Raw genomic sequence first — 13569 nt, forward strand, 5'->3', positions numbered from 1 at the left:
CCGCGCCGCAACAATGCAGCCTCCCATACAGCTCCTTGTGCAGCTCACACCCCCGCCCCCTTTCGCAGAGTGCCAAGAGTTTGGAGCGCGCGCACGCACACCGAGTCTGGTGCCTGGCGTATCCCTCCGCCTCCCTCCTCCCTATCCCCGCTCAGTGGCTCGACAACGATTTGGGAAATGAAGGGAGGAGGGAACTACTTTCCTGAAACTTGCTATGCTGCACACGACTTCGAGTTGCAGTGATTCGCCCGGAGACCGCAGCTTTTGGTCCTCCTGCCCACACGCCCTCACAGCCCCGGCACCCTGCTCGGCAACCCCACCCTGCGGTCACTTCGGCCTCCGGAGGAAGCCAGAGGCCGGGAGAAGTCGCCAGGGACTACTTCGCCTCCTCTTGCGGGGGCCTCCGGGTCGGGCAGCGGCGGCGGCGGAAGGAGCGGGCGGCGTGAGCGCTTCCGCCGCCCCCCTCGCGGTTCCCCTCTGGCGGGTGTGGGGAGGTGAGGCACTGGCCCGCGGAGCTGCAGCTGGGCACCGGCTGGCGGGGGGACCTGCGGCCGCTCTCCTCGTTCTCAAGCCGCTCTTCTGAACCCTGCTCTACGGGATTGCCCGCTCTTCGCCGGCCCGGGTGGGAGCGAGCGGCTTGCCTGCTACCGCCACACACGCTCCTCGCCGCCCCCTCTTCCCCCTCTGGAGTCGTCCCGGCTTGAGCGTGTCTGGAGGAATCCGCCACCGCAGGCCCATCGCCCGGTTCCGCTCGTTCCTGAGGACCGCCCCACTCGCTGCCCGGGGCTGAGCGGGCAGCCTGCAGCGAGGCGGGAGATTGTGGGGTGGGTTCCGGTAGGACCACGCCGCCGCCGCCGCCCGGAGCCTGGACTCGGCACCCCCCTACGGATCCCCACCAAGCCGAGCTCTGCTTCCTCCTCTCCGCATCCCTGAGGGAAGCGCTGTCTCTGCTCCGGGCTTCTCCGCCCGCCTGCCCGCTCCTTCCCTGCCGGACCCTGCCGCACTCCACCCCAGTGGCGGGAGGAGCAGCTCTCCAGTGAGCCCTTGTAGCCCCCCTTCCTTTTTTCTTATCCACGCACCGTCCCCGGCCTCCTCGGATCACTCGTCTGGCCTCTGAGGCGAGGAAAGAGGCTGGGGTCGCCACGGCGAAGGTTGTTGCCGCCACCCCCCTGCGGGGGTGGCCGGGGTTCCCGGCTGGGGGGGCACCGTTCTGAGTGAGGCGTCCACCATGGTGAGGCCCCTGAGCCGCTGCCCCTGCGCCCCCCCGGCCGTCGCTGCCTCCTGCCCCTCGGTGCTGCTGCTGCTGCTGCTCCTCCGCCTACTGTTGCTCCTCCATCTCCAGATCGGATCACGGTGAGGGAAAGATGAGCGAGGAGACGGCGACTTCTGACAACGAGTAAGCCTCATAGATCTTGATTATTAGCCCCTCGCCCCTCCTTCCTCCGCTGACCCCCAGACCCCTCGGAGACTCGGGTGCCCGAAAGCTTGCAACCCTGGAGAGTTCGGTGCATCTTGTTCTGGAGATAACTTGATTGCTTTAGCCATTTAATTTCACGGCAGCACCCCCCCTCCCCCCATTGAGTTACTTTCTTCTGGAGAACGGTATTGAGGGTTGGGGTTGGATGGCAGGTTTATGTCCAGGATATGATGGAGTCATGTGGGTGGATGGATGGAGGCTGGATAGAAATTACCCCTTCTCCTGGAAGACCTTTGGCCTGTCCTTTTTCACTTTAACATGCCAATCAACGTACCCTGAATATCCATCCTTCTTCTTTTATAGCTATTTCACTTGCAAACTAATGTGTGGGAGCACTTCTTGCAGCAAACTGCTCTTGAATCTTAATTCGATGAGTCAGTGACTCTTAAATACCGATTAAGCCTCCACCCCCTCCCCTCCTTTTTTAAACTTATGACCTGTAAGATTATTGCAAAAAATGGGGCTAGGGGAACATTTTTAGAACACCTGGAGTGTGGGTGGGAGATGTTGAACTAATATATTTTACCTTTGTGAACGTTGGACATGTCTTTATCAGGTGTATTTTGAATGCTAATTTTTATCCCTCAGCTGTATTAAAGTACACCGTTGGCGCTGACTTAACAGTATTTACATTGCTGAACATGTTGATTTCATTGATTAACTTATAGAGCATCCCGTTTAAAGATTTTGTTTATTTTGGCAGTTCTTATGTTTTCCAAACAAAGTACTTTGCCTTTTATATATTTTGCTTTAACGTAACAGCTGCTTGGAGAAATAATGGTGCGATGACAGTTTCCTATGGAGACGCGATTTAATTTCATGCAGGATATTAGCATACGTTTTCTCGCAATTCAAGTTGTGTTTATCTTTCGAGGACTGGAAAGAGTTAAGTGAGTTAGGGCTAGTCTTAGGACGCATTCCTTTAAATAAAGTGCATTCCTCCAGTCAGACCTTTTCTAGAGAACTTTAAAGTCCAAAGCCTAGGCCTGTTTAACATAAAATAGCCTGAGAAATGCCAAGCAGCGTCTCTCCTCCCTTCCCAACCCCCCAGCGCGCTCCTCCGATGAGCGGGTGTGGGAGAAGGTAGATTGCTGCAGTGTCAGTGCAGTCGAGAAGCAGAAGTGGCCGCCATGTTCTCTCTCTTTTTTTTTTTGTGAATCGCCCTCATTTGCATAGCACACTTTTCATTCATAAAAAAAATTAATTAAACATCCATCACCTTGGACATCTTGAAAGGATTTCCTAAGAAAAAAAAATTCGAAACTTTATTGTATTCATGTAGATTATTGAGCTCGGTAAGTAAGAAAATTCTAAGTTACAGGTTAAATTAAAAAACATAGGCACCCACAAATAACTACCCCTGTTCTCAGAATGTTGACACAGTTATGTGGGAAATATCAGTTCTGGGAGGTGCTGGGATCACGTGATCTCCTCCATTCATAAAATACCTGGCTGTCCATTCACAGTGCAGTGCACTGTCTCACTGCCTTCCGTAGATTAGACCTACTTTGAGAGAGATCAAGTATTGTATCTCAGATAACGCTTTGTTAGAAGAAAAACTGCTAAAAATTCTGAACGGAATGACGATAATTTTTATTAGTATCTTTTAAGAAAGCTTGGATCAAAATGTCAAGTTTGTTTCAGAGATGGGGAAAAACTAATTAACATGTTTAAAGTAAAATATTGAATACCTCCATGTAATAGAAAAGCAAATGAGGAATGTGAATTGAAACGTGTAAAATATAGTTTCTAAATGGGCTGTATTTCTAACACTTGCCATGGACAAATTCAGGGTGCAAGTTCTTCGTGTGGTGATGATAGCAGTGGATGATAGTGCTGTTACACACAAAAAATGAGTATATATTCCCAGTGGTTTAATCCCAAAGATGTTTGTATTTGAAACACCAAATGGCTTTTTTTTTTTTTTTTAACTGGGAGTACTACTTTTTCTTTTTACTAATTTTAAATGTACTTAGTATGGAACTCACCCAGAGTTTTAGAATTCTATTTTCATAAGTTTATCCTGCTTTATTGACGTTATTCCCTAGGAGCGTTGTTATGCTAGTTTTTGTAGGACGAAAATCATGTTTTAGTGTATAATATTTTGCTGTTAGATGCTAACTCTTCATGAAGACAAACTCTTGGTGTTTTACTTTTTTTTTAAACATAAAGTGATGAGTTCATCTGGTAATCAGTTTTATTAGGGCAACATTGTATATTACCTAAATCACAGTGAACTTTTTCAGAATATAGCTTTAAAACATTTTTTTAAATTTATTGATTTTAGAAAGAGGAGGCGGGGGGCGGGATAGAGGAAGGGGAAGAGAAAGAAAAAAAATAACATCCAATTTGTTCCATTTATTTGTGCATTCACTGGTCAATTCTTATATGTGTCCTGACTCAGGATTGAACTCACAACCTTGGTATATTGGGAAGACACTAACCAATTGAACTACCTAGATAAGGCTGGAATGTAGCTTTTCTGATAATTTACATATCTTATCTTTAATATACAAAGTAACGTTTTGAAATGGCCATTTATTATTTATAATTGTACATTTTATGAAGAAATAAGAGATATATTATGAAGACTTAGCATGGTTTAAAACTGTCCTGTAGATTTTAGTTATAAAATCCTTATGTATATTTTTCCCTTTTTCTTTTTTCATCTTTTTAAAAGCCCAAATTAATAAGAATTTAATTGCAGTGAAGATGTTCTTAACGCTCGAATGTTTCTTAAGCTGAGTTCAGATTTCAGAGAAAAAGTGAAAATCACCAATATCTTGAGAAACCTTAAATTAACCTTTTCTAGCCGTTATGGTAAAATCCAGTAAGGCCTTCACAAGCCTCATTTTGAAATCCTCCATTACATGCCGTATTATTGGAAATAAGAGTCCTTTGTAGAGAGGTAGCTCCCAGAAGTTAATTGTGAGTATATATTTAAACAAGAATTAGTGAAGGATCTATTATGAGTAAGATTAGGGAAGGGTTGGTGAAATTCTGCTTTTCTTTTCCAACCTTCAGTAGGAACTGGAACCGAATTAAAAGTACAGTTTAAAAAAGATAATTTCCTCCACTCAGGAGTAATAGTTTATTTCAGATAATGTAAAAAATGGTCTTTAAAATGAATAAATAATAATTTGGTTGCATTTCTACTATTAAGATAATGTCTTAACATTTTCTACATAAGCATACCTTTCCTTTCCTATGATGTTAATGAATCATACTCATTTATTGGATTTTTTTACTATGTGCCAAGGACTTTGATAAATGCTTTACCCATGTATTATATGATTTATGTATATACATGTATTTTCAACAGAATGGAATTGTGTGGTAAATACTATTATACCTTAATATTTTGTGAATATTTTCCTATACCATTACTTTCTAGAATATTATAATTTTAATAGCTACATTATATTCAATATATAACATACATTGGTTTTAATCAATACTATTTTTGTATATTTGTGAACAGTGCTGCATTTGATCCTGAGTTCTGTCTTCATCCAGATATATTATACTTTTTCCTTGAGAATACTGCAGGGATAGTTATAAAAGAGATGCAAAATTTTTATTTTATTCTTTTTGCCAAATTGCCCTCTAGAAAAAAAAACTCAGTGTATGAGAGTGCTTATACCTTGAAATGTATATTTCTCTTAGAAAAAAATTTTTGCCAATTTTAAATGAGGAAATGAGATCTTGTGCCTATTTTTAAAAGGCGCTGGATGGTAAAAATAAAAATCAATATTTAAAATATTTGCAAGGTTGTTTTTGGGCAATAACTTTAAAAATACTGTATTGTAAGTAGAATTACAATGTATGTGATCATACAAAAGTCATTTGCAGATAATTTAACTTTTACCAACCTTTACGCAGTATATATAGTATAGTGTAAAGAACATTGGACTTGGAATTGGGAGATGCATTGGCTGTCCTAGCTCTCACTAATTTGTTCTGTGATTCCAGGCAAGTGACAGCCTCTCTGGGCCTTGTTTTGCATATTTGTAAATCAAGGTATTTGAACTAAAGCGGTATTATGGGTGCTTCCTGTACTAATGTACCCTAAAGTAATACGGTGATAGACATATTGCAAGTTACTAGACTTGTAACACATATTTGTTAATTAATTTTATTATGTTGTTGTTTTTGAAATATTTAAGCAAATGAACCACTTCTGGTAGAGATCTGGTAGGATGATGAAGTAGAAGCATGAATTTTGAAGGATCAAGATAAAAAATTGGGAAATAATTGGTATGTTCATAATTTTTAAAGATTTTTTTATTTTGGGCTTAATAGCCATGTGTCTTTTATAATATGTCATATATACATCACAGATGGAGAAGTTTGGAGTGCTCTTTAAGCCTTCTTTTAAGTCTATTAGGCTGTTGGATTTAAACATCAACTTGAGTATTACTAAAAGGAATATTTATACCAACAAGATATCAACCCTCTTGTTTTAATTGGCCAAGAAGTGTCAAGGTTGTAAGTCTTTTCATTTGGTTACTCATACAAATCATGTTAATCTAACACTAAAGGATAATTTAATAGATTAAGAAGTTAACATAGATTATGTATTTTTTTAATATATAGATTTAGTTTGCTGTTTATGACAAAATTTTTTTTTCATAGCATCTCATTTTAGAGCTCAGAACCATAGTCCTTACAAACTCCTAACATGTTGATTTTTGTGGCTCTCAGAATGGTTTGAGTGAAAAAAAATGATTGGTGTAGGTTATCATTTTTGTTAAAATATAGTTCATTAGTAATGGATCATAGATGAGGGTGTTACATTGCTTGAGACAGAGTTCTTAGAATTCAGGCTACTAATGTAACTGAACCTTGCCTGTATTGTAATTGAAGGGAACAAACATCAAGAAGCCATAGCAGAATTAGAAGTACTTGGAATTTCAATTGTATTAGTTCCCTAGGGTTGCCATAATAAAGGACCACAAAGTAGGTGGGTTAAAACAACAGAAATTTATTGTCTCAGTTCTGGAGGTTAGAAGTTCAAAATCAAGGTGTTGGCAGGATCATGCTCTCTCTGAAATCAATAAGGGAATCCTCCCTAGCTTCTGTCTAGCTAATGGTGGTTGATGGCACCTTTGTCATTCCTTGGCTTGCAGCTGCCTAATTCTATACTTGTTTTCATCATCACATGGTGTTCTCTCTGTGTGTCTCTGTGTCTTTATATGGCCATTTTATAAGAACACCATTCATTGGATTAGGAGCCCACCCTACCCTACTTTGGTATGACTTGCTCTTAACTAATTACATCTGCAATGACCCTATTTCCAAACAAGTTCACTTTCTGAGGTACTAGAGGTTTGGACTTCAACATTATTTATTTTTAGAAGGATATAATTCATCTATAACAGCAAAAGAAATCAGATTTAAAAATAAAAAATTTGATGCCCGGGGTTAATAGGTATCTTGAAATAACACTTACGGTCTCTAGTATGAAATGATTACAATTATTTACACTATTGCTAGAGCTTATATTTTAATGCTAATAAAGAAGCACCTATATTTTGTATTAGTTATAAAATTTAAAATATTTTGATAATTAAGTCAATTGGTTTCTTTTATAATCCCCTGTTTTTATTTTAAGCCTTTAATATTGTTCTGAGTAGGGGGCCATAGGCTTCATCAGACTGACAGAGATCCATGGCACAAGAGTTTAAGATCTCCTGCTGTTTGAAGCCTGAACCCAAAGGTATGGATATAAAATGGGAAGATTAAGAAAATCTGAAGGATAAGGTGAACAAGTTCAACATACAGCTAACAGTTCCAGAAGAAGAGATAATGGAGGAGAGGAAATATTCGAAGATAATGGCTGAGAACTTTCAAGGAATAGCAAATTAAAGCCAATTCAGTGAACTAAACGCAAAACAAAGCCTCACAGTCAAATTGGGTTTATCTTGAGATTGCAAGAACAGAGAAACATAAGAAAATCCATGTAGTTTATCACATTTAAAGATTAAAGGAGAGAAATGATAGTCTTAGTAAGTGCCAGGAATGCAGTATTGTCATTTAATCTTTGCCCATAATATGGAAGTAAATATTCAGAATTTATAAATATAATATAAATGTTCATAAATATAGATTTATATTATTTCTGCTCCCTAGAATTTTAGACTTTTTAATTATTCTGAATTAAAATGAGAATGTAAGATTTGATCAACTTTAGGATTTCTTTAAGTTCAAGAGTTCCAGGATCCTAGGTGATTTTCTTTGTATTTCTGAACCATCTTTAATGTAGCATTCCTGTTACTCATATATAGAATTGACTGGTGAAGATTTCCTTGTATCTGAAATTTTTGAATTATCTTGGAAGGCATTTTTTTTCTACATTTAGAGTGCAAAAAATAAGGTTAGTAAATTCAACAGTGACTGGAAGTAACATTTAATCTGATTAGTGTTGTAATTTTATTTCTAAATTTTACTTGTATAACAGGGATTATAATTTAGATAAAGGCCATTATGACTTGAAAGTAGAATGTAATTGTTTTGCTGGTAATATTTAATGATACTATTTCATATAATTAAACATATCTCACTTGTTTATTCATATGTTCAGATATTAGTTTCGCAGATACACAGTATTTGGTATTTATTAATGGCTTCTCTGTATTTGTGTCCTATGACAGGATTACCAGAAACTTAGATGAAATTTAGTGAATTGGGAGTTTTCTTATGCCACTTTTTCAAAGTTATTGTACCTTTCAGCACATCAGAACGTTTTAGTAACTTCTGCATGAAGTCAGCAAATATTTTTTTAGTGCTTTATTGTTCATTGCATTGATATTTTGAGATTGGAACTAGGGATCACTTTTGGGTTTGCCCCCTTAATAATACGTACAAGCATTTCAGAATTTTAGTGGCTGAATTATGTATATAAATTTCTTAGAAGTTTTTCAAGACAGATACCTTTAGTAACTTGTTCTTCAAGAATTTCAGTTCAGTGACATTTGACTGCCTACTAGGCACTTGGCTTTTCCTTAGCCTTGGAGATACAAAGATAAGTAAAACCTGATAACTGCTTTCACTGTCCAACAGGGGAGCTAGATTCTTCTGAAGTGTGATGAGTATTTTGCTTATGAAGTTATTCAAGCTGTAAGAAAAAGATTCTAAATGGAGGTGGATGGCAGGGTGTGAGTTAGTGTGTGAAGGAAGGCTTCAGAAAAGAAGTGGCATTTTAGGAGTCAGCCAGAGATGAGCTGGAAAGGGAAAAGGTATCCCAAGAAGAGAGGGGGGAAATAAAAACAAGCACAGGAGGTTTGAAGAAAAGCAATAGATTTTTGGATAAACATGTTTGGAGGGATGGTAGGAGATTAAAAAAAAAGGAATAGGGCCAGTGAATTGTCTATGTATCAGCAGTCTTGGAGCAAAGGGTCATGGCTAGGCCTGGAGCCTGAGGTCCACAAGATAAATGTGACATAAGCTTCTGAAAACTTCTTGTTTGAAAAGTTGAGGGAAATTTATTAGTAACATTAATTTTGAACATAATTCCCATACATTTTTCAAATAAAGCACTAAGCATTCAAAGAAAATGATTTTTTGAGCTACCCTCCCTCTTCACTACAATTCTTACGTTAGTAAGGGTAATAATGAAAAGTACCAGCTTAAATCTTTATTATGTAGACAGTGAGGAATTATTTTGAGGGAGTGATGTCAAATTTATGTAGAAAGCTAAAAACTAGGGTTCATTTAGACAGGTGATTAGAGGAAAAAGAAAGGAAAAGAAAACTCCTTTTGAGGAGGAAGATGGAATAATGATCAAGATAAAGAACAGCTGGGAATAGTTCATTTGGAATTGTTGAGGATGAATTTGTAAGGCAATTCAGATTTCCAGTAAGTATGATTATGCGACTGGATGTGAAGAAAGGAGTAGGAAGAGTGTGGGATGACTTCATTTTAAATTTGGGCTGCTGTGATGTGCTTAAATAAAGTAGGAAGAGGAAGAGAAGATTTTTAAGGGAAAATAACTCAATTTTGATCTTTCAAATTTGTGGGTGCCTACTATGTATCAAGGAAGAAAATGTCCCATAAGGCATTTTAATTATAGGTTTGGTGCTCAAAGATGGTTAAGAGGACAGTTAGAGGTGACATATTCAGCATATGTAATAGTTGAAGCTAGTGGAAAATTGCCCAGGGAGAATATTAAGGAGAAATGAAAAGTTGAATAGAAACAGCAGTGTTTTTAAGGGAGAGTAAGAAAAGACAGCAAAAGACAGAAAAGTCTTGAGAGGTAAGAGATTTCAGAGAGAAAGTCTTCAAAACAAAATGGGAAGTGATGAAATGGAGACAGTAAAGAGTAAGGTTATACTCTTTAGAAGAAGTTAGGAGTTGAGATTATTTGTTGAATAAGGAGATATCAGTTTGGGAGAGGAAGAAAAAAAATGTTTAAGGAAAGGCCCAGGAAAAAGGAGTCTTATCAGGCTGTTTTACTGCTTGTCAGACACGGTGCTAGATTTAATACTTCTAACAACCATGTGAGCTAAGCATTATCCATAGTTTACAGATAGAGGTATCTGAGACTTAAAAGAGAGGTTTAGTTAACTTGCCCACAGCCACACAAGGGAGTAAGTGTTAGAACTGAAATTCAAATTACATAGTATTTCTACCACACTGTGCTCAAACGCTTAATGGCCAAACTCAATTTTAAACAAAAAAATTAATCTTGAAGTGATAGGTAGACACACAGAATGGACAGATCTTTTGGGGGACTGGAAATGTTGATAAAGTTAAAGGACACAGAGTGGGACCGGGAAAAATTGAAAGACAGATTTTGATCAGAGAACAAGACTCCAGAGTGATGGCGTGAGGAAAGATTAAAGTAGAAACAGGTTGTTGGAGTAGAGGAGCCAGGACCTGCTAGTTCATTTTACAGGGTCAACAATGTGGCTGTTCAAGTTGCTGGCTAGATATTAGGAGGTGAGTTGGAGAGGAATCCTGAGCCAATGCCAATGCATTTAATGTGCATGTGGGATGAGGGACTTATAGAGTGGTAGTATGAGTGCTGACATCTGCCTCTACAATTTAAAGAGACAGGAATAAGGATCTTGGAATTACAGATTGAAGAGGAAGGTGTCAAGAAGAAAGGAGGAGGATAAGAAAAGAGAAGGGCTCACCTGGGAAGAGTAGAGGTTATTGGAAATGACAGATCTCCTGTAATATTGGCCCTCTCAGGAATGAGAGATGTTGGGAATTAGAAAGTAAGAGAAAAGATAGACCTGTGAATAAATTATCCAAATTTGGATTTTATTAAGAACTTTTAAGGTTTTTGAAAGAGACTAATCACCATGTTGACTTGATCCAAATAAATTATATTGTCTGACAGAGGTTTTGTATTCTTTGGATACTTCAATCTTAGTGGTTGGAAAGGCCTTTTCAAAACAAAATTCACTAATTAAATTTCTACAGTTTGGTGTTCACAATTAATTAACATGATTCTGTGGTTACTACTGACTGTCATATTAGGACTTTGGCAAATCATGTAAGCTGTCTTTGTGCTTGATTCTCCATCTGTACAATCAGGATAATGTGTCCCTACTTCAGAGGGATGTTAAGATAAGTGTAACTTCCCCTCTCTCAAACATTTTTTGATTAGAGATAAGGAAATATTAAAAAGAACTTTTAGTTCTTGAGAAGAAAGGTAATATGTTCATGAAATAATCAGTGCTTACTTTCACTTAGGTAGCGATACTTTTTGAAAAAATTATTTAAGACCTTTATGCTTGCAGTTTGTTGACTTTTATTACCAATTAAAAATGAGGTTCTTAAAAATCTCAGCTTAACTGGATATGAAACAATTTAAAAATCTTTAAAGGTGTATTGATAAAAACCAGGCTTAAAAACAAAAACACGTTTGTCATTACCAAAAAGAGATGTCTTGTAGTTAAATATAATAAAAACCCCATGCTGCACAGGTAATGGAGATAGTTCTAGTTATCTGGTCAGTGTACAGAAAGTAAGCACTCATGGTCTTTAGCTCTAATCTTTTGTTCATTTCTTATTGCTGGGATTTCATATTTATTTCTTTTTGTTGAGTGACTGAACCGGATGATGGTAAAGATGGTAGGTTGGCATTTATTCAGCCCCATCCTGCTCGGACTAAGCTGGTAGATCTGCTACCTTGGTCACTGCCATTTGTGGTTTAGGGTTTTCTGGGCATCTGTGTCAGTAATTGAAGTTGCAGCAGTACTGATGTTGAGGTGGCTGCTGACCTTGGGTCTCATCTCCTTGATTTTCCTTAACTTTTTTTTTTAAAAATTATTTATTTGTTTGTTTATTTATTTATTTTAGAGAGAGGGGAAAGGAGAAAGAGAGGGAGAGATACATCACTGTGTGATTGTCTCTCACATGCCCCCAATTGGGGACCTGACATGCAACCTAGTAATATAATATACCCTGACTAGGAATCGAACCAGCGACACTTGGTTCGCAGTCCGATTCCTTAACTTCTTTATTGCCGTCCTCTCTAGGCAGTGGTGAGGAGGGCCCTTGCGGAATCATGGTCGATTGCCCTGACACACATTTCTGTCTTACCTTGTTCTCCTGCATCCTGGTTGTTAGCACTCTCCATCACTTCTCCCTGCACAGGAGTTGGAATACTATGGTTGATGCCTGTAGGGTCTTTGGGGACCATTGCCTGAGGTAGGGCTAGGGCTGTTGGCCCTGACCTTTGGGAGAGCGCTCTGATCTCATTCTTTTCCCCACCCTCACTGTTATGGAAATTCTGCTGATAAGTGCATGGAGAACCCCAGCAATGTGTGTAGTGTCTATAATGGTTACGGTCTGCTGTGTATTTACTGCCTTGCTCTGGAACTCCATCAGGGCCTGCAGCATTTGCTACCTCTTCGCCCTTTTCTCCTTCAGCAACATCAGACCCCATAGTCTCCATCTCCTGTACTGCAAAGGTACTTCTGGGGTTATTCAACTCCATGCCAGTCTGGTGTACAAATACGTTTTCGTTGGTGTCATTTCTGTCGACGGGACCATATCTGTTTCTTACATTGAACCATTTTATTGTTCCTATCACCTTCTTGTCCCTTCCAGCAGGTTACCACCAATGTGGTGCCAAACTTGGTGTCAGCAGCGCTGAGAATGGTGGTGGTGATGATGGATGGTGGGTGGCTGCTGGGTTTTGGCTTCACTGCGCATGGTTGTGGTGATGGTGACTAGAACCATGGCTCCTCCTGGGATGTGATGGTAACTAGGCCACTGGTAGTGGTGAGGCTGCTCAGTGCTCTATGGGATCCACTCTCATCTTGGTATGGTTACTTTTTAAATTTTTTAAAAATTGATTTTAGGGAGAGAGACAGGATCATCGATTTGTTATTGCACTTATTGATACATACATTCATTGGTTGATTCTTGTATATGCTCTGAACAGGGATTGAACCCGCAACCTTGGTGTATTGGGAGGATGCTCTAACCAACTGAGCTCTCCTGTCAGGGCAGTAGGGTTCATTTTTATTTATTTATCTATCTATCTATCTATCTATTTATTTATTTATTACCTGAGGACATGCTTACTGGTTTTTAGAAAGAGTGTAAGGGAAGGAGGGAAGGAGAGAAACATTGATGTGAGAGAGAACATCAATCGGTTGCCTCTCTTATGTGCCCCCACCCGAAACCAAACCTATAACCAGGCATGTGTGCCCTGAACCAGGAGTGGAACCTGTGACCTTTCTGTTTACAGGGAGGGCAGTGCTACAACCAACTGAGCCACAACCAACGGCCAGGGCAGGGCAGGTTACTTTTTTAAAAAAGGATTTGACCTGTTGGAAAATTCATATTTAAGTTTAAATGTTAAAATGTAGCTTTTCAGAAAAACTTAAAATCTAGAAATTCCCATAAGCAGAAATATAAATCCACATTGTGAACATTTTCTTCCATGTTCTGAGCAAAGATTGAGTAAAGAGTATGTAACAAGTGTTGGGTAAATACCTGGATCTAGCCAGTCTTTTTTGTTTGGTATTTAATACAAGTATTATATTTAGTTATAAAAGGAGTATATTTCTAGACCTTGTTAATGAGAGCAATTCAAGTACCTGAACACATTTTGGAAGTGTGAGTCGATT

General features: G+C 39.2%; 1 protein-coding gene and 1 pseudogene across 2 annotated transcripts in view; one reads left to right on the plus strand and one right to left on the minus strand.

The window, feature by feature from the left end:
• The first annotated feature begins 229 nt into the window (after window positions 1-229).
• The window catches only part of SPRED1 (sprouty related EVH1 domain containing 1), a 106764-nt gene continuing 93424 nt past the window's right edge, over window positions 230-13569 (plus strand). For both annotated transcript variants that reach the window (XM_090270391.1, XM_090270392.1), the window contains exon 1: window positions 230-1396. In XM_090270391.1, the coding sequence (XP_090126517.1) occupies window positions 1365-1396 (32 nt within the window). In that variant the 5' untranslated portion in view covers window positions 230-1364. The remainder of the gene's footprint in view (window positions 1397-13569) is intronic.
• LOC150016254 (Y-box-binding protein 1 pseudogene) lies at window positions 11597-12646 on the minus strand (annotated as a pseudogene).

This window comes from Furipterus horrens, unplaced genomic scaffold (genome assembly GCF_987537825.1).
Source record: "Furipterus horrens unplaced genomic scaffold, mFurHor1.1.pri manual_scaffold_3, whole genome shotgun sequence".
NCBI lineage: Eukaryota > Metazoa > Chordata > Mammalia > Chiroptera > Furipteridae > Furipterus > Furipterus horrens.